Genomic DNA, 23,599 nt, shown 5'->3' with positions numbered 1-23,599 from the left:
TTTGTGAGTGATCAGACGATAGCTCTAAGACTTATCAGATTGGTGCTCGTTGTTATATCTATATTAATATTTTTTATTCTCATACACTAAGCGCAGCAGATTACTGTTTCATCATCCAATGACATGTCAACTTTTAGGAAATAGGCTATATATTAACAGCAGAATGATTTCTGCTGCTAAGAAACGGCAGTCATCTCTGCTCTCAAAACAAGACACATCTTGAAGAGTAAGTATAAATTGTTTTACTTTGATTTTATATAAAGTTGGGTGTTTTGAAGTCTAAGTCCATTACATTATAAAATTCACTAATTATTCTGTTTTAGATGTATGTAATATCTGATGGTTCATAACACTGAATTATTAAAGTTGGATATTTTATTTCCTCCAGGCAAATGCTGCCAATAACCAATCATCAAGTCACTTGCACTGTTAGTGGTGCAAGAGTTCTGACAATTTACAAATATTAATTTAATACAAATTGAAGGTGAATCAAGAGGAAGGGTTCTAGTGGCCCCCATAAAAAGTATTCGTTTTATGCAGATAAAGTATGGTACTTCAATACAGTTTCTCATGTGCACTACAAGAATACAAGAGATGGAATTTTACACCACTAATTATGCTGTAATTCGTTTTTAAGTCAATGGTGGACAGTGTGTTCCGTACTCGATCGCTGGGCACAGCAGCTGAAGGAGTGCGGGACCAGTATGCTGATGGAAAGGCAGCCCGTGTGTGGGAGGTCTTTATTGGGGATAAGAATTTGAGGACACAACACTATCAAAAATTTCTGGTGGGTCTGCTTCGGGCCAAGAGGTGCCGAACGGTATTGGACGTTGCTTGCGGAACGGGGTGAGTTACCGATTCTGACTCGTGACATTTTATTAATTTTCTCAAATGACTATCTCTGTAATGACGGTCTGCATAAAATGGCGTTGCATTGAAGAATATGGAATTTATGCAAAAATATACATTCAGTTCCACGACACTTTTGACATCAGTACTCCTTTTCATGTGTATTTTGCGCTCGGTCTACAAATTGAATGTGTAATGGGAGGATCGTGTCCATCAGTTTAATCTATTAAACAACTTATTGAATTTAAGTTTAGTGTGTGAGATTTACACATTACAAATTGTTATGAAAACTTCTATTTGATACACAAAACCTTTACTTTATGTGAAAGCTGTATTGATCTTTATCAAATGCATCAAAAGTAGTTAAAGGAATAACAACAAAAAGTCTTGAGATTTATAATTTGTACGCGAAAAACTTTTTAATCTGTTTTGTATTTAAGACTTTGATATTCCAGGTTAGTGCAGACAGCAGCTTGTCACTTTACGTCTGTAATTTATAAAATTTTCATTTTGTAGGTCCGTCAGTGAGAAATTACACGTACTTCATCATATTTTGACAAACATTTCAAAGTATTTACGTGTTTCTTGTAACGCACAGCAGTCAGTCATTCAGAAATATTTAGCAATCAAAGGATTAATGAAATACAAGGCATAAAGATAATGCACAGTGTGTAAAAGACACTATTGAGTTTGCAAACAGAAGATTTGTACGAACAAAGATTTAAAAGCACAAATATTGCAGTTGGGAACCGAAAATTAATATTCTGCTTGGTGTGTGTGTCTTCCAGAATTGATTCCATAATGTTGTTGGAAGAAGGTTTCAAAGTGACTTCTGTTGATGCTTCCGATAAAATGTTGAAGTATGCGTTGAAAGCTCGCTGGAATAGGAGAAAGGAAGAAGCGTTTGATAATTGGGGTGAGTGAGATTTTGTGTGTTTTAGAATTCAGTGAGTTTGATGATAAAGGCAGCAACTACCTCTGAAATGTCAGTAAACTTCTACCAGATTACGTGGCGTAAAATTCCAGAAGACAGTCGTCTTCTTAGTGAGTTTTGTGTTCTTTCTGTCCGACAGTGATTGAGGAGGCTAATTGGTTGACGCTGCCTGATGACATTGCTGAAATTCTTGGCAATGGTTTTGATGCAGTCATCTGTCTTGGTAACTCATTTTCACACATGCCCGACACAACGGGCGATTGTCAAGATCAAAGGTACATCTTTATAGTCACGTTGCAGCATTAGATGGCCCATTTGGTCACACAGCGGTGGTTATGACTGCGTTAACTCATTAAGAATTAAAATATTTGAGTCCACCTAAAAGTAGCAATACACACATATGAAAACATTATTTTCAATTATGTTTTCTGTATTTGTAGAGATTAAAAATGTTTACAAAATTTTTTTTAAGCTCTCATTCATACATTTTCCCTTGTGGGAGGTTTCTATGTCTTTGAAGTGTGCATTTTATGAGTAGCGAGTGACGAGCCTACTGCCTATGCACAGTTTCTAATCGATCCTGGTTTGTCTGCTAGATCCATTTAGTAGAGAATCAGGAGAGACTTGGGTGAGAAATGGCAGCTGAATTTTGCTTACGAAACATCTCGTTCATGCTCGTAAGGTTCTTTTACATGCCGTAAATCTACGACATGGGACTGCCGGCTTTACTTCCCCTCTGAAGGAGGTTGTGCTACGGATTTTTATCACCCTTAAAAATCCATCGACTCTGGCCAGGTTTTAACCTGCGAACCGTGGGTCTAGTGGCGAGCGCTCTAACCACTAGTCCATCGAGGGGGACGATGGTACATATAAGTACTCTTATTACAGACTGGCTTTGAAGAACTTTGAACGGTGTGTAAAACCTGGAGGTTTGCTTCTGATTGACCATCGAAACTACGACCATATATTGGACAGTGGGTACACCCCTTCAAAATGTATTTATTATAATGTAAGTAAAAATAGCCTTTGGATATTTTCCTTTGTATATTAGTTAATAAACAACATTTTGGAAGCTGTCTGTGCTTTAGCCATTAGGTGAAAATATAAAGCCTAATTTGGTGGGTCTGTTGGATAAAGCTAATCTCAGTTCCTAGGATTAGTGGACTTAACGGAACCTGTCGTGTTATATTGCAATATATGATTACAGAGTCAGCACAGTACGGATATCAAAACTTCTGTTCTTTATGTGAACGGCGAACCCAGGATTGTCACCATGGACTATGTGATTGACGTTGCATCGAATAATGACAAGAATTTATCAACCATTGATGGAAAATGTGGTGAAGAATCTGTGAGGTAATTGTCTTTTTGTATTATGCTGGCAATAAAGAATGATGATTCGTAAAGAGGAATTAGTTGCGTTGTGTATGTTGTATATTTTTTTGGGCCTGTAAATCCGTAATGGTTTTCTTTAAAAACAGGCTTGTGTCATAGATTCTGTAAATTACTAAATAGCCATTCTATCTTTATTTGTTTTATGGTAATAGACTTTATTTGTTGTTTTTTGAAGTAAAAATACAGGTTAGGGATTTTCATAATGCATTCACACACTCGACTACCAGTATGGTGTTAATCGTCGTTTAAATTTGCCAATACCCGTATTTGTGAGCTGCTGATCGAAAAAATTTAGTTCTCGAAATCAAAACAGCGGATGAGGCTCTAAAACCAACATCTGCAAAGCGAATTAAGGGTTGCCCCCCGTAATGTCATACAAAAATTTTAGACTGATAAGCTGTGTCAGATATTGCAATGGCAGTGATTAGTTTTCAAGTAAGAAATGGTGAAGTTTGGAAACTGTTGACTTACAGCGGTGTTAACCAAACTGTGTTTTGTCTTTCAGTCAGTTCAGATTGTCGTATTATCCTCATAGACTGGCGGTATTCTGGGAGATGCTACGGGAGACCTTTGGTACAGAGTGCAAGCATACAATCTACGGGGACTTCAAGTTACTCCAGGTAGTTGATAATCCACATTTCTACATCCACGTTATAGAGAAGTCGGTATGACTTCTTATGCAGACGCAGTTCTCCTTTGCAGTTGTTTTTAGCATTAAATATCTGCAGCGTAAAGCTGAATTTATTTCCACTCGCTGCAGTGTGAGCAGAAGGGAGATGCTGGAAACTTGTGTGGAGAGAGTTTCAAGTGGGTTTTGGTACGCTTTGCGCGCTCTTCTTGTGAAGCGTCGGAATCACGTGATGGAAACTTCAACGTTCTTAATATACAAACTCCTACCAAATTAAAATTTTCTGTAAGGGTGATTTTTATTTTCTAATCTCACTGCATAGAGGAGAGCTTTTATCGAGAAGCTAATAATAGAACAGTCAACTAGTCACGAAATATCCCAGCTGTTATAGGTTATTACTGTGAATACAAGCATTTGCCACGATTAAACATCCTGAGCGAGATGGTACTAGTCGACATCTTCCCATCTATGCCTAAGATTACCAAGTGGTCTCTCCCCTTCAGATTTTGTGACTTTCATCCGTGATACAGTAGAAATATAAATTGGTGTGCTCTATAAGATGTAGAAGTTCCATCTTTGGCTACAGAATTTAACAGCGCGGTAAATTTTGTTCCTAAATTCTGAAACCACAGAATTTAATTTAACATTGAAGTATTTTGCCATTGATGACGACCGGTGATGTGTTCTTGTGACTGTGGTAATGAATCTTTGGATTCATGAAAAGTGGGGAATTTCTGAACTAGCTATTAGCTTCTTAAGGACTAAGTTTCGAGGAGTTAACCGGTTCTTACTTTTTTCTTATCTGTATCATGTGAAAGTTTATTGTTTTCATGTTTCCTTGTGTTGACAGGAGATATTTGGCGTGTTTTGAACAATATATATTTTGTTTCCTGTAAACAGTTTTTAAAAATGTTTTTGATTCATATCTTCAAATTAGGTAGTTTGAAAAAGCCGTGGGTGAGATGGGTGTGGTCTTTGCAATATCGCTGAAAGTAGTGAAAGTCAGCGTACTGCATCCAGACATGAAATTGTTCTGTATCTGTACAAGGGTGAAAGAGGGTGAGGTGTCACGATATTAAATCATTCCCTCTTTCTTTGGGTTGATTTTTGTTTTGTTTTAATTATGATCTGTTTATTTGTGTGTACATGAGCATATTTACAATGAAAATTGTATACATTATTTTTAACCATTAGGCAGATTTTTTAGAAGCACTTCAAATGGATGTAAATGTACGAAAGGAATTAAGAAAATTAAAAAAGGCAGTAACTGCACAACACATTTCTTGAGGTAAGTGTCCGTCTAGCATGAGCAAAGAATACCGTGTGATCTGTTCAGCGTCTGTTGCATTTTTCATAAGAACTAAACCCGCAACCTGGAATGCAGTGGGAACAGAGTTCGTTGTTGAAACTGTGTTACACAACAATTATAAGATGTAATTGTTGCCTTAAAACAGTGACTTGGTTAAATTGCCTTTGATAACATTCCTTTTGAGCGAGAGTGATGTAAGTCCCACGATTCCTTTGAACTGCGTTGTCAGCAAAGCGACCTGCCGGCGTAACCGCCTGTGATGTGGCTCAAAACACACCTTTGGAACATCGGTGTAATCGAAAGAGTACACCTTTTTGAAATTTTTATCCTCTGGCCTCATTCGATATTCAAATTTGTTCATCGTTTAGTAAATTACAGAGGGTTGGGTGAGATTTAAGGTTCTCAAACATGATGCTTATGAAGATTGCTGTCCTTTGGGATGCTGCACCATGTATGAAGTCTGGTAGATATTGACCGATGTTTCAGAGGAGCTTACTGCCCCTATTATCATGGTGATATGGCCTCTTATTCAGAATTCTGATGATGGAGGTGGTCATTACGTATCAGACTACGAGGCGCAACATCCAAGATGACAGCCATCTTCAATTTTTAGCATGCCAACCTGATGCCATCACAACTGCAAGAGAGACTTGATTACAAACACATGTTTAGAATCATGCCCACGCTTTTGTTGCTGGGGCAATGTTCAAATCGAGTTCTCGTAGTTTCTCATTACAGGTGTGTGTACATGGTGCCCCTAGCCAGACAGTCGTGATGATGATAATCAATTTACAGCTGGCAGGGACATCGTTGTCGTGGTTGTTTTGATACATGACAGGTCCTCTCTAGGTTGTCCGCCTGCCAGATTAATTAATTTAATGATGTATGGGACCTCCTTGCGCTATTAGCATGCTGTAGCACTGGCCTGTCTAAACAAATACTCGATCCTGATCTGTCGCAAGACATCGCCAACGTCTTGCAGCTACTGGATAATGAGACTGGCGTCATAACCTGTTTTTCTTTTTCAAATTATATGATGTAAAATAATTCTCTGTGTTTAGTTTGTGACTTCTGAGAGGAGTCTATTTGGAAGTAATATGACAAGGGGGAAAAGTTTTATAATGGGGATCTTCATAATTTGTGATCTGTAAAATAATATTAGGGCGATCAAAACCAGGATGAGATGGTCTGGGAATGTAGCATTCCTACGAGAAATAACGCACATGATATCGAAGTGCGAAAACTCGAAATCAAAGAGACCTCTTGGAAGACGAAGATGGGAGGATAATAGTAAAACGGATCATATTTGTTAAGATATGCCTGCTTTAGATTCAAGGTCAAGGGAGGCTACATGTTACTTCTTAGTTAATGTATATAACCTCTCAGTGTACAGCAAAGGCTGTAGACATTGGCTTGTTTTCAGGAATGAGGGCCCAGAATATTTTTATACGACACAAAATATGTTTGAAGAAAGGGATAGAGGACGTACTTACGCCATAATTTATGTTCGGGGCGGGGGTTATCAATCTTTTTTTTCTCCCAACATTCCTCATCCTAATCCCGTTGTCTGATTAGCAATAAATCAACGTCGGATCAGTGGTTGGTATTCAACACGCTACTCTTCCTAAGATACAAGGTACATTCTGTATTATCCAGCGGTCTCTTTACTGCATGGTACTACTTTGTTCTCTTGTGAAGTGTGTTCTTCCGCGTGCATATTAGCGAGTCATGTGACAATGGAACACGAACAGGGTATTATCTGAAGACATGATGTTAACCTAGTAGTTCACAGAAGTTAAGTGGCACGATGTAATGAGCAATAGTTGACACGTTCGTGTCAGAGGAATGAGTGTAAAATCACAAGACGCGTGTCTGACATGCTCTCACCCAAACCCTGCTCCTGGATATCTTGAGTCAATTCTTGATTTTCCTCCATCTCTCCGAACAGATTCTTGGATTATTTAGAGAGATAAGTCACCCTAGAAAAACAACAACATTCATGAATCCATACATTAACAAGTGGTTATAAACAAAACTATTTTACGAATCCTGGCAGGGGTTCAAATCCTGCTATGGGCGTGGGAATTTTTCTCTTCATAACTGAAGGCTATCACTCAGCGAGGTTCATCAGCATAGTATGGTCATTGTGGTGTCCATTATTCTCGAGGTGTTACATTCGGACAGATAACAGACAGTATGGCAAAAATGCATTTTTTGCAGTTTCGTTCGAGAACGCACCCAACAGCTGAATGCTTGTAAGGAGAAATTTTTGATCTCTGACCATCGATATATATATCGATTCCATCAAACCGGAAGCGAATTTGCATTTCCCGTGATTCTGTGCGCGCAAGAGTGACGTAGAGGAAAATAGCCTCATGTTTTGTAAGCATAATTTGACTTGTGAAATTAATATATTTTAATGTGATAAAGTGTGAATTTTATAAAGTGAGACATGTGTGCCATCAGCTGGATCTATGAAATTAAATCAACTTCGTCCATTGAGTGCCGTCATCTAGCTAGTTGGTTTTTGCTGTGGAGTGGACTTGGTTGAGGTAAGGGACACATGGTGGAGAGTTCTGGATTTTTGTTTAGTAGAGTAGTTTTGAAAGACTATCATAATTTTTGAGCTCTTATACACATCAGAAATTCAATCGAGAATAGACCGGAGTAGAATGTCTAATAGATTCTTTACAAAGCTAAGATGTACAACACATCACAATATGGACAGTACATAATAAGAAATATTTGTTACAGCAATTACATGTGGGAATATTTACTAAACATCCAAGTAAATGTCAGAGAAGTGCTTTCTTCACAGATGTAATCATATTTAAGAATTTTATAGATTAAAATTTGGGGATTAGGCTAAGAATTTATTTCTTTTGCTACCAGTCGTGTCAGGTGTTTGAATGGAGAAAGCATCAGTGTTTTGAGAACCGCCTTAATCCCTGTCCTCATTATACTGAAGCTGTAGGAAATCCCATCTCCGATGGTGTTTTCTCGATTCAACACGACACGGCTGGCTGCCCTAGAATAATTCATTGTACTTCGTCGCCATTCGCACATACCCAATGTTTCTGACATGTATTTGTAATAGCTGAGAATTTTTGGTTGAGGTAAAATTTTATATGGAGTAGGAGTGAGATAGGAGATACTCTTTTAATTCTGTCTTAAACTTCTTTATGTTATGATAGTCTTTCAGTATTATTTCAAATACTTTAATGTAATGATTTAAAAGTTTAATGTTGTGTAGAAGAACACTGAATATTTTGATTCCTGTGTGTTGTGTACACACCTTTCTGATTACTGTTGAGGTTCGCAGTTGGCATATGTAGGTCATATTTATTTTTTTGTGTTTTAGCTTTGTGTATCACAATTTGCTTTAAACTTCTCTATATTTTTTAAAGATGGAAGTCAGTGATGACAATAGGAATTCACTTGCAAAGAAGAGTTTATTAATTTTTTACAAGTAATTCTCTACAAAAAAATCTTTTATACAACTGATTACAAATTTATTTTGGATGATAATTATTTTTTGTGTTCTTTTGAATGTTTACAAAAATAACTTAATATGACACGATGGAATGGAAATAAGGAAATTAAATTCTGAAGTATTTTTGTAGTACTGTGTAGTATGATTGTCCTCACGATAAAGCATGCTAATTTTTTTTGATTTAGTGAATGTTTTTTTCCCCAAAGCTCTTTACAATATTTTGCTTGAATTTTTTGTACCTAAGAAGCTAGTTAGCCTAATTAAAATGTGTTTAAGTGAAACCTCTAGCAACATTTGTGTAGGTAAACATTTGTATGATAAATTTCGGATTCAGAGTGGCCTGGAACAGGGAGATGTTCTATCACCGCTGTCTTTAAATGTTGCTTTAGAATATATTCCATCAAGAAAATCCAAGAATGACATTCATGACGAAATCAAGAGGAGATTAAATTCAGGGAATACCAGCATCCTATCGACGTTTCAGGTGTTCAGAACAGTACTTGGTTCGTCGTATGCGAGTCTGAAAACAAAGGAAATGCAGTGCCTACATCCTATAGGCTACTCTTTTTGTGTACGTGACACGAGTTATCAATTGCGTGATTCACTTTCGTAAACAAATGAGGTATATTCAGCACATGTTCTTAGACCAGGATTTCGTACTCTGTGATGCCGTAAGAATAACTCAAAAAAGACTTTACATTCTGTAACAGAATCACATATTCATGACCGAGTCAACAACCTTTTTTTTTAACGCCGTTATATACCCGTCGTGTTTAGGTCAAATCGCTTCGTGTTTCTGTATTAATAGCGAAGTTTATTGTCAGGTCTAGAAAACCAGAGATGGATGTAGTTTAGTGTTATCCACGTGATTATTTTACTCTTGAAAGTAGTCGCGGACGATTTTAACCTCAAAAATTTATTTCCGTATCGTAGTACAGTAGATCCCGGTTAACCCGGAATCTACCGTGTACAGCTGTGGTAATTTAGGAAATTTTGGGGCCATGAAGAAAGATGTCTTCTTGTATTTGAGTGGGAGAGACCAAGTTTCTTGCCGCTGAGGACGCTCTAATTGTATCTGAAGTCGTGCAGTTTTTTTGTTCTCACGTATGGGAGCGTATCGAAAGGTCCTTGGTATCAATTACAGCCTTGTATCTTATTTTGTAAGTACTTCAATTTTACGCTATTTGCTAACCGTGTGAAAGCAATTAACTGGCAGAAATACTCTCCGGCAGACCACCCTGTCTGTCTCTTATAATTATCGACTCCGCTTTATCGATACTCTGTAATTATCGATCGCGGCTACCGAGCTCAGGGGTGAACTCCATTTTGTGACGTCATGTATAATGACGCGTTCCATTGTTTTCTTGAGACAGTCTTCGCGGTTTTAAAGTTAGGGGAAATTGATATCAGACATAGATTTCGTGAAGAATATACCGACGTTTCGGAGGCGTTTACATCTAATGTTAATGTCCTTTATAAGTCAACACTAGTCTTAATATCAGTGTTGAGATGTACCGAACAAATATTTTTAGAAATACGTATCGTTAAACGTCTTTTGTGGACGTAATGCGGTTTGTATACAAATATTAGTAGCGCTTAGTTGAGCCCACAGAATCAACAAACCTCTGCATAAGACGGGCCTCTAAGTGTTCGAATCGCGAAGTTTGCCTTGTACACGGTCTTGTTCTCAAGTACATAAAAAGAGAACTACATTTGTAATTTCAGAAAGTTTAAGAGGATAGTTACGATCATATATATACAGGGTTGTTCCTGGAGGTGAAGCAGATGCTAATTGTTGTATTGCCATGGGAACCGCTACATTTAACGGAGGCAAGTGTTTAGTTCAGTATGGAATATGTCAATTGTTAAGCTAAACAGAGTTTGTCTGCATTTCCCACGGCTCGGCACTGTGGCCTACGATATTTCTGTTTATTTTCTTACGCGTTGTGTGAAGTGGGCGGGTTGCGTCCTAGGGACTCATACAGAATTCACAAAGCCTTTGGTGCCGATTAGATGTGAAGGAGGGGAAAAACGAGTTTTGAAAACGTTCGCGGACAATTCGATGGAAAATTTTTTTGTTCCGATGATACACATGTAGGCTTACTCAGTTTCGGACTGTCTGGATGTACGTGATTTTCCTCCTGATACTACCAGTGACAATAATTCAATTCATTTATTTAAGTGTTTGACAACAGCCAAGCACTAAACCAGAGAACAGGATAAAATATAATAAGTAATTAATTTATTTCAATAATAATAATAAAAGTAAAACAAATGAAGCTAAATATATAAATGTACCATATTAATAATAATAATAATTAGATTCATTTATTGAATCATATTTCACAAATAAATGGGCTAAATACTATACCTAAGTAATATAATTCAATTTAATAATTCTAAATAAAATAAATAATACTAAATAATACTAATAATAGTTAAATTACTTTGTTAAGTGTTTGCCAACAGCAAAGAGCCTATGACAGGCGAACACTAATACAAAGATAGAAATTTGATAAAAGGAAATAATCTACCTAGGTAAACACTAGTATAAATGTAAAACACTAATAAATTACGAGGAACAAAATAATAGCCGTGATAATAATGACGATAATGATCGTGAGTGGAATTATAATATTCGGTTTATTTGAGGTGTACCTGTAATTTAAGACAGGAAAATATTCGTACAGTGGCTTGTTGAATACTTAGGAGATACGAACCCTGGGTATAGGCATACAGTGTATGTAACTTTTATTATGAGCTGGTTGGGGCGTGTAGCACGCATTGAAGAGATGAGAGCAGCAACCTGAAGATATAGGCGTAGATAGGAGGATAATATTAAAATAGATATTAAAGATAAGATGTGGCTAGTATTATTGAAGGTATTTGTTTCGAATTCTGAGTCGGTTGTGTTTTTTTTTCTGGCTGAGATATTTCTTAGTTTTCCTTAGTCTTTACAGGCGAATGTTGAGATAGTACTTTGAAATAGACCACGATCGTCTGTCTCCACATCCTAGTTTATTGTTTGTGACCGTTTAGCTCGATATTTGATTTAGTTAGGATCACAGGTTAGGTTAGGTTCTGCATTTGAAGCAGTGTTGTTGAATAATCGAACTAGAGTCAACCAGTCAGTCAGTCAGTCAGTCAGCAAGTCAGTCAGCCAGTCAGTCAGTCACTCAACCTACAAAGTAATAAAATGAAGAGTCTTACCACAAGAGAAGCAAATTTTATCTGCACTAAATGAACATTAAGATTATTTGGGGCGTGTAAAATAAAAAATACATATTTAAAAAAGTTTTTTTTTTGTATCCTGAAATGGGGCATAGCTCTCTCTCTTTTTGGGAAAGTCATTTGTACATTTTATGTCTCGTTTATCGTCTTATTTTTTTTACTCAAACTTGGTTTAAAAGTGCCAAGGGAGGACTCAGACACCCGTTTCGCTTGTGTGTGCTGTCTGTTGTCTCGTCCCGAACATCAGAATTATCTGAATCAAAGTAAGAACACGCCATTGTTTGGAAATCATACGCTGTTTTGTCGTGTCAGCGGGTTCTTTGCCGAGATTCATCACAGTTAATCGACTCGTTATTTCGGAGAGTTCTTAAAATTTGGGGTCTTCCTTTCGTCCGTCTGTCCGTACGAATCTATTAACTGAATAATCGTTTGACGAATTTTAGTTAAATTTTATTTCTGATTTCGAGGTACGTTCCCGCCAAAGAGGACTTGAAAAGTAGTTTTGAAGACAAGAGTGGGCTATGTTTCCGTTCAAGGATTGCATTACTTTTTTTTAAAAAAAGTCCACCAGCTCAGAAATAAACGAATTCTGAAACACTGAATCAGTTTCCGATTTGCGATAGTATCCCTATTCTGGGAGGTGCCCACCATTACACACGACAGGAAGAGCTTCAGGTTTAACCGGGATGGATTGATCGTGCTGATTGGAACTTCAGCTGTCTGAAATAGTTTAAATTTTTGTAATTTCAAAAATGAACTATGTTCGTGTGTCCATAGAGCCATCATAAAGTACGTGTAGATATGAAACGCCCTTTCGACGAGTAGCTGGTGACGTGGGGACACCACAGCCCATGAAATTCAAAATAGAAGTCGCTTGAATAGAATTTTTGTAATATATTTCCTATGTAAATGTAAATAACGCGACACAGACATGTAAATTGTTTAATAAACTGGTTTATTTTTGATACATATATTTATTCTTCAAGTCTATACACAAACTATTTTAATATTGATGTTTAAAATTAAAATTGATATAAATATTTCGTGCTATTCATCGTTTTTCTCGATGTTACAATTTGCGCTATATATTACAACATGTTTCGATGTCTCAGCATCATCTTCAGGTTTATTTTTTAAAACTATTCAATATTTTTTAATGCACGCTTTTCGGTAATTGTAGATTGTAGGTTGTAGTTGTGGATGTTCCTTTTATCTTCTGATTCTTTTGCATATTATGTGGCGTGTTTATATTATTTTGTTCATTATTTCTGTGAAATTATCAACAATATAATTAATATTATTAATATTATTCATACGTAAATGAGTTTGGACATCGTTATAAATTTTTTTTATTAAGCAATATAGAAACATAATAACATACCAGGAGTTGTTATTTGGCTAATGGCTCGGGCAACTTTTTGGGTTTTAAAATGTCCCTCTTGTAGGGAAAGTTTGATTTACGGATTGTCTTTTGTTGACACGTGTCAGATTAAGAATGCCGACTCGTTAAACTAAGCAGTTAGCGTTCTGTTAGGGCGGGGTGTGAATGACACACTTAACTTAAAACTACTTAAAAAAAGCAACTACGAAAACTGTTTGGTGTCCAGTGGTAACAAGGTCTGTAAGAATGAATAACGCTGTAGACTACTTCGGTTGAGGAGTCATTAATCTGATCTGTAAATTACATCGTGTTGTTTGACAGGTGTTGTAAAATAGTCGAATACCTGAAATAGCTAACTAATGGTTTGTGATTTCGGCGTAAATGCGCTAACTCTGTTTTAACTAACGATTTTAAAGCATGCCTTTGGGCTGTGTGAACCAGCACTAACACTTGGCAAGAAATTATTATGAAGTCCAGTTTAATTTATGTATGTTTCTTTACGTCTACATGTTTTCAGCGAAACTTGCCAACTTTCGTCCACAGATATTTCGTGTTTATTACATCTGGAATAGCTTAGCTCTTAATAAGCTTGGCATCTTTTAACCTTGTGTCAATTTTTGGGACCCCCCATGCAAGGGCGTGGTTCGTGCATGCCAGACACCTGACAAGCAACAGCTGTTAGATATCTTTCTATATGTTTGTCGTTTGTTTTCCCCGACTGAAACGAGATTATTTCTCACAACTCCCAGTCATTGGTGGTTTAGGCACATATTCGAATTTATGGACATGTGTGTGTGTTAAGTGTCGTACCGAGACGGGAAGGTGCGTGCGTGGAGGTAGAAATTATACACGACTTTGTTGTTAAAATGTTGAATTCTCGATCCAGAAGAAAAATTGTGTTTTTATTAGCGATAGACAATTTTATTGACGTTAATTGAAATTTAGTGTAGAGAATTAGTGTCGAAGGGGTACAGAGTTCGGTGCTGGTGACCGATAATAATATTAAAAATGACAATGATAACAAATTCCTATCGTTGTAATGACACCCAATTTCATGAAAGATCAATTGAATAAATTTTCTTGGATATTATCCATCGTCTAGTAAATATAAAACGTAAAACGACGTTTCGGAGATGGGACTCTATCTCCGTCTTCAGGTTCCTACACAGTTGGGCCCACTAGATAGAGCTAATCCCTATCTCCGGAGATAGGGATTAGGGATTATATTTACTAGACGATGGATAATATCCAAAAAAATTATTCAATTGACTCTTCACCATCGTCAAGAAGTTTTAGATTTGATACTCACGAAAGATACTTCACACATGGGCGTGTCCGACGTTGTTGAGATATAAAAAAATATTTAAAGACGATTTTAACTAACGCAATGGAACTATCAATTGTTCTGGAGTAGTGAGTAATGTATTTAACCAGAACTTGGAACGTTTTTCCTTAGGACTTAATCTGTAACATTACAGTGGGCTGGGTGTTGATACTGCTCATTGCGAGTGGGCACGAGATTTTTATGGGGGGTGGGGGGGTGGGGGGGGGGAGAGGAGATAGTAGGCTTCGTGTTGGCGCGATCCTCCATTACTGCGAGACCATCTTATGCAAATACACTTTCATGGCAGCCATTTGTGCATGGTTTATGATCGAGCAGGTGTGGATTTTAAGTCGTTGGGTGTTGTTTTCGACTCTGATGGAGGAAAAGAATCTGCGATCGAAGTTTTGAGGAGTATATTTTAAACATAATGGAGATGATGTAACGGGGGAGGTTAATAATTAATTAATTAATTAAGTAACTTAAGCAGAGTAAAAATATTTTACTTAAAATAAACCAAAAATTAAAAAAAAAATTAAAGATTAGGCTTATTATTCTTTAACGACGTACAAAAATGCAGTTGAAGTTCTTTATCGTTGTTTATATCTACAATAAAATTAAATAACAGCCTACAGAGTGAAATGTAAACCCTGAAGAAGGCATTCGAAAATGATGTGCTACGTGCTGTTTGAAGCAGACGGTTCTGAACGATGCTTCAGTCGCCTTGTTAAGCAGATTGGGTTTATTCCCAGGGCCTGTTGCGTAATCCGGGGGGCAAAGCCGTCAGAAACTACACGCTCTGCCCTACCCACAGACCGCCAGATCATACGAGCAGAGGAGTGTTCCAGCAAGTTGCAATTTGCATTCTGACCCACGCAGTGCCATCCTTTTGTACGTAATGAAGTACCACGATCCGCCCAGGAACTGGCCAAGGATTCCCATGCAATTTTGTACGATCTAACGTCTCATTACACATGTTACAGCCCCCCCCCCCGATTGCCTCCATTTCGCAAGAGTTTCAGTGAAACCGTGCAACTGTATTTTCGGTCACCAAGGCGCCACAAGTAGGAAGCTGCTCTCTCTCGCGGTTCTTTTTGATAATATTAAAATGTACAAAGTATTATTTTATCTGATCTATTAAATTACTGTGAAATATTTGCTGTCTAGTCCACGAGAGGAGGCCGTATGTGACAATTCGAGAACCTCATAAAGGATTCTTCGGAACCCTAAAACGATTGCTGACTCATGTTAATTCACCCAGTCCCTGCCCCTGCGTACTTGTACATCCCTGTTTTACAAAGATGTTATGAATTACTAAAGCGTTTACGAAAAGCAACACTACATATCTTAAGGTAGTATATTTGCGTCATATTGTGAATTAGGTTAATATTTTAATATTTTCCGTCAAATCACAGTTTTAATAAGATAATAAAATGTAAAATATTTAAAATATCATTTCACGTTTCGCATCGAATGATCGATTTACAAATTGGAACGTCTCTTACGACATATTTCGGTTATATTTAACCGTCCTCAGGTATAAATTAGATTGGTAAAATTTAAAACTCGAATTACAATCATTTACAATGTTATGCAATTTATTGAAATGTTCTTATCAGATTACTCTTATAAGATATTGTAAATGCGTCATATTGTGATTCATAATATTAAAAATATATTAAAAATTTACCGTCAATCACAATTATAATAATGTTAAAAGATTAAAACATCACTTAATGTTCCTCATCGAGTATTTCGATTATAAGTTCCTATATAATCGAAATACTCGATGAGGAACATTAAGTGATATTTTAATCTTTTAACATTATTATAATTGTGATTGACGGTAAATTTTTAATATTTTTTAATATCAGATTACTCTTATATATTAGAAACGAAGGTATTGTTTTTTATATGGCGTGGTTCATCTGATGTTCAATATTAGTCTGTAAAGCAATGATTTAAATAAATAAAACATTAATAAATATGGAGTAATATAGAAAACAAAATGATGGAAGTAAATAAATAGAAGAATGTATAAGTTCTGCATATCTTACAAAGTTGTATGACAACTGCCTAGAACCTGAGTTTGAGTAAAATTTTCCCAGAAGGTTGTAAGACGGCGTGTCTACAACAGAAGACAGACAATCACAAGAAAGTGGTATTCCCTGTCCACGCATGCGCGGGCAGTGTAATACATTTTAATATGGAGGAGCCGTGTGGGTCAGGAGGTCATTTTCAAAGCCTGCCGACGCGATCTGTATGCAGTGCCGAAGGAGCACATGTGCGCTTTTTAAACAAATGACGAGATGCGATCTCCTCCTATTTTGCATGGAATCCGGCAGACACAGGCCCCACTAGGTCGGCGGGCACCCCGAAACTTTCAAGCCCCTTTACCAAATTATTGGCCGGAAGTCGTAATAAAATGTGTTGTTCTTAAGGTGAATCTCTTGTCTGTGCTGGGTCGAAAACGTGTGTTCGCGGTCGTAAAAAGAATGCAGAAATGTGGATTGCTTTAAAAGCCACACAGTTGCCAGTTTACGTTCTTTGTGCTCTGATAATACCGAAAGACTCATTTAGTTTTGAATTTCAGAAACGAATTTAAATTAGATTCACGAAGATTTAAAATCATGTTAAATTATGAGAATTCTTGAAGCCATGCAGTTCAGAATCCTTTCCTGACTGCTTGATAAAATCTTCAAAAATGAAAATTACACAATTTTAACTCTTATTTTCGAATCGTTTGAAACAGATTAAGAGTGTCTAAGAATAGAAAAGGATACTGATAATATTTTGTAATTTAGGAAGTAACAGGACTCTAGTTGACGAAACAAAGGACGTGTGACACGAGAAATGCATACAGATTTGGTCGGAAAATCTGAAGGGAACGCAATGAGGCGTGGATGGGGATAATATTAAAAATTATCTTTAATAAACGAAGTTCCAGAATGTGGATTGGTTAATCTCGCTCGGGATTGGCCCCAGTGTCAGGCCCAGGTTAACACGGTAATGAACTTCTTGTTGTAAAATAATATAATAATATAATTTCTTGATTAGCTAAACTACTCTTCGATTCTTAAGAATGATTTTGCTCTATGCACTTGGTACTTCAAACCTTAGTGTTAACCCTTTGAAGCCGAAGCTCGTCTAAATATTATTTAAGAATTCAGTCCGTACCGCAAAGAAAACACTACACTTCACCAGTAAAAAGATGAACTGATTAACGCCGTTTAAGGAAATGATCGGTGTCTGCATTGAGAATTTTACGAAACACACAAATACAACGTGAAGAGATATTTATTATTGAAGCAGGTGGTACATATAATTTACCTTCGATATTTAAAGGGCAGATGCGTCATAATGAGATTCTACTTTACCTTCTGCGTCATAATTGTGCATATGCATCGAAAAGCGTTTTAAACGAAATTTATGTCTCATAATGCGAATACGCTGGAAACTGATGAAGCCGGGAGATAAGTTTGGGAAAATCCCGGCATGTTAATGTTCCGTCATAATAATTTGCATTATCGTTTAAAAAGGAGGGGCTGATATCACCCGTGTCACAAGTAACTATCTTCCTACATGCGTTGCCAAAACACGCGGGCTTATAATTAGCGTTGCCAACAAAACGCCAACATCCTCATCAATTAGCTAGTGTTCCTTTAATTACGTCACACCATCATCTTCGGTAGCAGCCGTCAGTATAAATTAAATTGGCAAGAAGGTCCCGTAAGGAAAGATTGAGCGACTGGCGCCTTGGCTGTAGTTTGAAGTGCACTCTTCGCCACATCCATTTAAAGTGCTTCATTATCAGGAAGAACCACGTTATTGAGACCCTTTTTTCTATCCCAGGGGTGTCACGACACTCCAACACGTGGCTTAAACTGTGCTCTCAGGGCGTATGTGAACGCACAGCGCAATGCTATGTCCCCTCTTCTGGACCGACGTTTCGGAGGTGCTTACTGCCATCGTCACTGCAAAGATGGCGGCAGTAAACAGCTCTAAAACGTCGGTAAATTTCTATCAGAACACAAGGCGGCATGACATCCCCAAAAGAAATTCATCTTCTTGATGGGTTTTGATTGGATTCGGTTTTTGAAATTTATACACACAATTCTTCAGGAGGAATAAATTACGCGAGAAGTTTAAATAAACTCATAGAAAATCTGTAAAAGGGAAGGTAATGCTTATAGTTGAAAGAATGTGCAATTCACTTTCGTGTTTTGTAAGAAGGGCGAAAGTTAAAAAGTTTATTTACCGAATCGCTGTTACTTTATATCAAAGGGGCACACACACGTGCACAAAACAAAAATGTGTATCGACCCAGTCACATGGGTAAAACCCCCCAAAAAACAGCTGTTGCCGTAGAAACGAAAATCGAATTCTCCTGTTCAACAATTTTCACTTTGCAGGAGAGTCGTGCTTTTAATTCAAGGGTCTCCCTTCATACCCCGCACGAGTGAGGCAAGTTTCAAATCCCTGGCACAAACGTTGATAATTTTTATTGTGTACAAATAACATTATAGTAGCCAGTCTCTTTTTTATTTCTTATTATTTTTGAGGGCAGGGGACAGACACGATCCGGGCAGTGTCTGGTAATTATGACGACCACTCCTCCCTTCCATTATGAGTTCGTGCTGGACCAGTTATAAATCATTAATATTCCAAGTGGAGGGGAAAAAAAGTACATTGGACATCAGTCTATTGTTTTATTTAATGTGCGGATGTAAGTAAGTTACTGCCCGTGTATGATTGTCAGCGTAAGACTGGTTTAAGTCACTCAGGCAGGACATAACATCTGTTCCGGACAATTCCTCTCCTTTGTCATCTGGTTTTACCCCCCACTGAAAATTAAAACTTTTTAAAGACTTGTTTTTCCCAGTTACTAAACACACATTTACGAATCGTTCTGCCAACAGCAAAGAGTTATTGACACTCAAGAGCAAAAAATAATAATGACGATTCTTTGGAGAAGAGTTCTTCTCGTGAATCTAATAGGATTCTCCGCTGGTCATGAAATTCACCGCCTTTTATGGAACGAAAAAGTTCATTTCGTGTTCACAAGATCCACTACCAATCCACTGCTTCCATTTATATTTTCCTAAAATTAATTTTAATATTATTTTTGCATCATGCTTAGGTCTTCCCTTTGGGTTTTCCAACTAAAATTTTGTAGAAAGCAGTCTCTGACAGCCGACAAGGGGCGAAATTCCTGCTTACAAATGGGAGATGTTTTATATGTACATTTATTACTAAGTGTTGGGAGTGTCTCGAGAAATCCTGTCGATTTTACCGCCAGCTGTGCCCTGTCGGTAGCAGGACGAATCTCGGGACCAGATTTTGCAGTAATTTGGTCGGCCCCAAACTCTGAGCGTTGTTACAATTTGCTGAGACTTCGGTCGAGGTTTTGAAGTGCGTCGGACTACATTTCGTTGTGGGACAATAAATCTTGCGGAATGAAACTAGTTTTCCCAGCCGGGAAAAAAAATCAAACGATGTATTTAGCTGTCAGTTCGTGACTCTGTTTTGAGATTTTTAACTCGCCCTAAATAGGATTTATAGCCTTAAATAATTAATTTCGAGACTTCCACTGACCTGGCACAAGTAACCCCGCACCTCTGAACCAAAAGTGGAATATACAGGGATATTGTCAGATAATTGGAGTAAGCTTAGGCCTGTGTACGAATTACTTCTTCAGAATGACAGGTTATTAATTTGTGTAGGTAATTATTAACTAATATTTTACGTTTTCCTTTGCATTGATCAAGTAAATTAATTTAAATTAAGTTATAAGTTAAGCCCCCCCTAACTTCCAGTTCATATTTATCTTTGCTAAGTACCTAAATGTGCTACTGTCCAGAAATATTTTTAAAAAAAAAATGGTTTGGAATTAATTTGTTTATATAGCTGTTGATATCTTCATGATGTAGACTGTATTTAACATAGAAATTCGTACGTAGCTGCTGTGGTGTCGTGCGAATAATTTAATAGTGAAAGCTACATTTAAAGTAGTAATTAACATCACGTTTAGCAATATATGAAATATACTTACTTACATATAATACACTGTTACTGAAATGTCACGACAGAAATCAGAGCACTTTCTCGGTGTAAGCGAGTCATAAGCACTTACTTGTATGTTTATGGTAATCACAGTTTTCAAGGGCTGTAATTATTATAATGGTGTGTCGTAGCACCTGCGATAATTGCCTCCTGATGATTTGTGTGCTTATCGTTGTAGTTTGTTGGGGATTTGGTACCTGTGAAGGGGGCGTGGTCTTACGCAAACGAGGTTAAGAAATTCATTGGGTGACAATCCTCCGTGGACTGTCAGGTGGTAATATCGAGTAGAATGTTTTCTACTCACGTGTTTGAATGTTGCTAGAAGTTGTCATCGCAATTTTGAATATTACAAAAAAATTTTGAATTGTACCGTAAGTTTTGAATTTCGGGCCCTGCCATTTGTCCCATTAAAAAGCTTTGTTTGTGCTAATGTTTTGAATTTCGAGGCAAAATTAATTTTAAAACACTTTTTTTGAAGACGCAGGAAACATTGTGCATGTTGCACTATTTTAAGAAACCATGAACACACATGTTTGAAAATTTTCAGTGCAAAACCATTTGATGGATTGAACTGGATTGAACTGGATCATAAGTGGTTGTATGGCTTTGGTCATATGGCGAGCTTTTGTGATAAAGGTTATGAACCCTCGTGTATCGTAATATGTGAAATAAAATGTTAATGTACGATTCATAAATTCGAATGACTTTGACATGGAATTGACAGTAAAGATTTAGCTCTCAGGTGTAAAATTGCTATCTTTGAACTAACAAAAAATTTTTTACAAGGCGAATTGAATATTTTCGATGGGAGAAATAGTACCATTTTCTGAAAATTTCTTTGGATGCGTAGAGGTTTTCGTCCACGCCATTTCTTTGTCTCTGTGGGCTAGTGCTTTGATTCAGAGTCAAATTTACTTCTGTCTGTAGTAAGTTCATCACGCGCATGTAACAAGGACATACGGCTCTAGAGATCACATGCATTTACAAAAAGTGCTCATGCACTGAACGCACATCAGTTTTGAATTAAGGGCATAGATATCAGTCTTTCTGCATGCCATTTTCTCTTATTGTAATTATTATATTTTTATGAAAATAAATTAAGTTTAAATAAACGACAGCGTTGTGTGAGATGTGAAGTTTTTACGGCGATGAAGATTTCGGTGTTAGTCTCCTGGGCATTAATGCCTTGTATATTTGTAGATAAGTGTTACTGTTTTGGAAGAACGTACTGTCTCCATATTCTGGGCTGTTATTTCCAGGCAAATATCATGATTCACAGCTCGAATCGCTTGTTTGCAGTCCACAACCTCAGACATTTTATTAAGTTATTACATTTTAATATTATCCTTGATTGTATGTGATTCTAGGTCTCATAAGTGGTTTCAACTCTTGAGATATTTCTATCAGAATTTTGTATTAGTTTCCCGTCATTAATATGTGTAGAGGGAGATGAACGATTTAATTAAAAATGATTCTGGCCTGGTGATCGCTATTAACTTCGCTAAACCCATTCTCGTTAATTTTCGTGGATGAAGCTCAGACGTAGCTCATCTGCACGACGTAAATTGGTCCAAACTAGTTCCATCTCAGTGAAAATTTGTGTGTGCATTGGTCGACTTGAGGGGCCACCGGCGACAGAATTCGCTCTGCCCACACTTTGAACGCCTTCAGTATCATAAGATATGCGACTACTCGTAATTAAGGCGAATTCCTCGTTTTCAAGTCTGCATTCGCTTGCGTGATGCATCGCTTACACGGGATTCCATCTCAAATACACGAACACTTACGCTTGTAACTGTTGTGAGTTGATTTAGTGGACGTATGCTTCGTAACCTGGCCACATGCGTATATGTACGAGTATACTCGTGTATGACAGTTAAGGACGTAGTTCGTTCTAGCTCGCAGCGAGTGGGCGCAGTTAGCCACTCATTTGTCAGTCAGTCATTGATTCTGGCAGGGATCATGAGTTATTGATGTGAGGAGTTTAAGTACATGAAGCCAAACGTTTAATTGTACAAGTAACATTCAATTACGGACGTGTGTGTTTGGGAGAGTCTGTATTCTGTTAGGAACGGGACATTTTAACTTCTCGTTTATAAGCAGGACGGCTTCCATGAATTTTATTGCAAACGATTACTTATATCAGAAGATATTTTATTTAAAAATTATCCAGTTTTCTGACCACCGGTCACATCAGGGGTGGCAAACCTTTTTAAAGCCGAGTGACAAACCTCAGGAGGGAAATGTATCTGCTTCAGATGTACGTGAACAGAATTTTTTTTCAGTCTCCTAAGCAACGTAACGTTTTTGGTTAAAAATGAGAGACACTTCATTTGCGAGGGGATAAAGAGTATAATTCTGTTTGAAGTTTCCCAGGCTTAATTATTTTTTTATTAATGAACAACGATTACATTAGCAATCTTACAAACCAAATTATTTCAGCGGTACGTTATCAGACTTCCCCACCTCCAATGGCCTCGACTGATTGAGGATAATTTCGGAGGACATGGATTCCTATTCGAAAGTTGTTCTCTCTGAGTACCTCTAGAAGCTCCTTCAGTTTGGCCCCAACCTTTTGAATCACTCTGTACAAAACATTTTACTCCGACGTCTGGAAACATTCCTTATTCATCCAGGCGTTTTTAGTGGCGGGTTGCTCCGGATTAATTTCTCTTAAAGTCGACTTTGCGAGGATTAAAACGTAGTGTGACAGGTATGCTGATGCGTACAGCTGCTGTTGATTGGTTTAATAAACAATGCCTTAGCATTGTCAGTCAGTCAGGGTATTGCGTGCAGAATCAGAACGTGGCTGACTACTCTCTGGGTCTCGTTTGATACGTAAGAAATGTTTACCTGTTCACTCTTGTGCACAGAATTATTTTCTTTGCCGGTGCGTGTTCGTCTATACGTACTTGTGGCCTGAAGGGGGGGAGAGGGGGCCATGGAAACGTGCGTGCTTAGGTCGGACACACTCCTGAGTAGGCAGAACTCGCCA

General features: G+C 37.4%; 1 protein-coding gene across 3 annotated transcripts; it reads left to right on the top strand.

Moving 5' to 3' along the window:
- The first annotated feature begins 75 nt into the window (after nt 1–75).
- On the top strand, nt 76–5,085 carry Gnmt (Glycine N-methyltransferase). 3 transcript variants are annotated; one of them, XM_022080097.2, is made up of 8 exons: nt 89–226; nt 389–545; nt 638–846; nt 1,638–1,765; nt 1,923–2,058; nt 2,672–2,792; nt 2,991–3,139; nt 3,684–5,085. In XM_022080097.2, the coding sequence occupies exons 3-8, from the start codon at nt 641–643 to the stop codon at nt 3,847–3,849; spliced, it is 906 nt and encodes a 301-aa protein (XP_021935789.1). In that variant the 5' UTR covers nt 89–226; nt 389–545; nt 638–640; the 3' UTR covers nt 3,850–5,085. The 3 variants fall into 3 exon arrangements, with proteins under 3 accessions (XP_021935788.1, XP_021935789.1, XP_021935787.1); XM_022080095.2 differs by having other exon boundaries at nt 389–550; XM_022080096.2 differs by lacking the exon at nt 389–545 and having other exon boundaries at nt 76–226.
- Nucleotides 5,086–23,599: the final 18,514 nt, after the last annotated feature.

This window comes from Zootermopsis nevadensis, unplaced genomic scaffold (genome assembly GCF_977971745.1).
Source record: "Zootermopsis nevadensis isolate Lab colony 2312 unplaced genomic scaffold, Znev_1.0 Znev_ptg000008l, whole genome shotgun sequence".
NCBI lineage: Eukaryota > Metazoa > Arthropoda > Insecta > Blattodea > Termopsidae > Zootermopsis > Zootermopsis nevadensis.
Note: the sequence above shows the minus strand (reverse complement) of the source record. Positions and strands in the feature narration are given on the sequence as shown.

Bases quoted from the DNA above. Each gene is read 5' to 3' on its own strand.
- Gnmt (XM_022080095.2), top strand. The intron at 1,766-1,922 runs GTGAGTGAGATT...TCTGTCCGACAG, and splicing joins AGAAGCGTTTGATAATTGGG to TGATTGAGGAGGCTAATTGG. The intron at 2,793-2,990 runs GTAAGTAAAAAT...ATATGATTACAG, and splicing joins CAAAATGTATTTATTATAAT to AGTCAGCACAGTACGGATAT.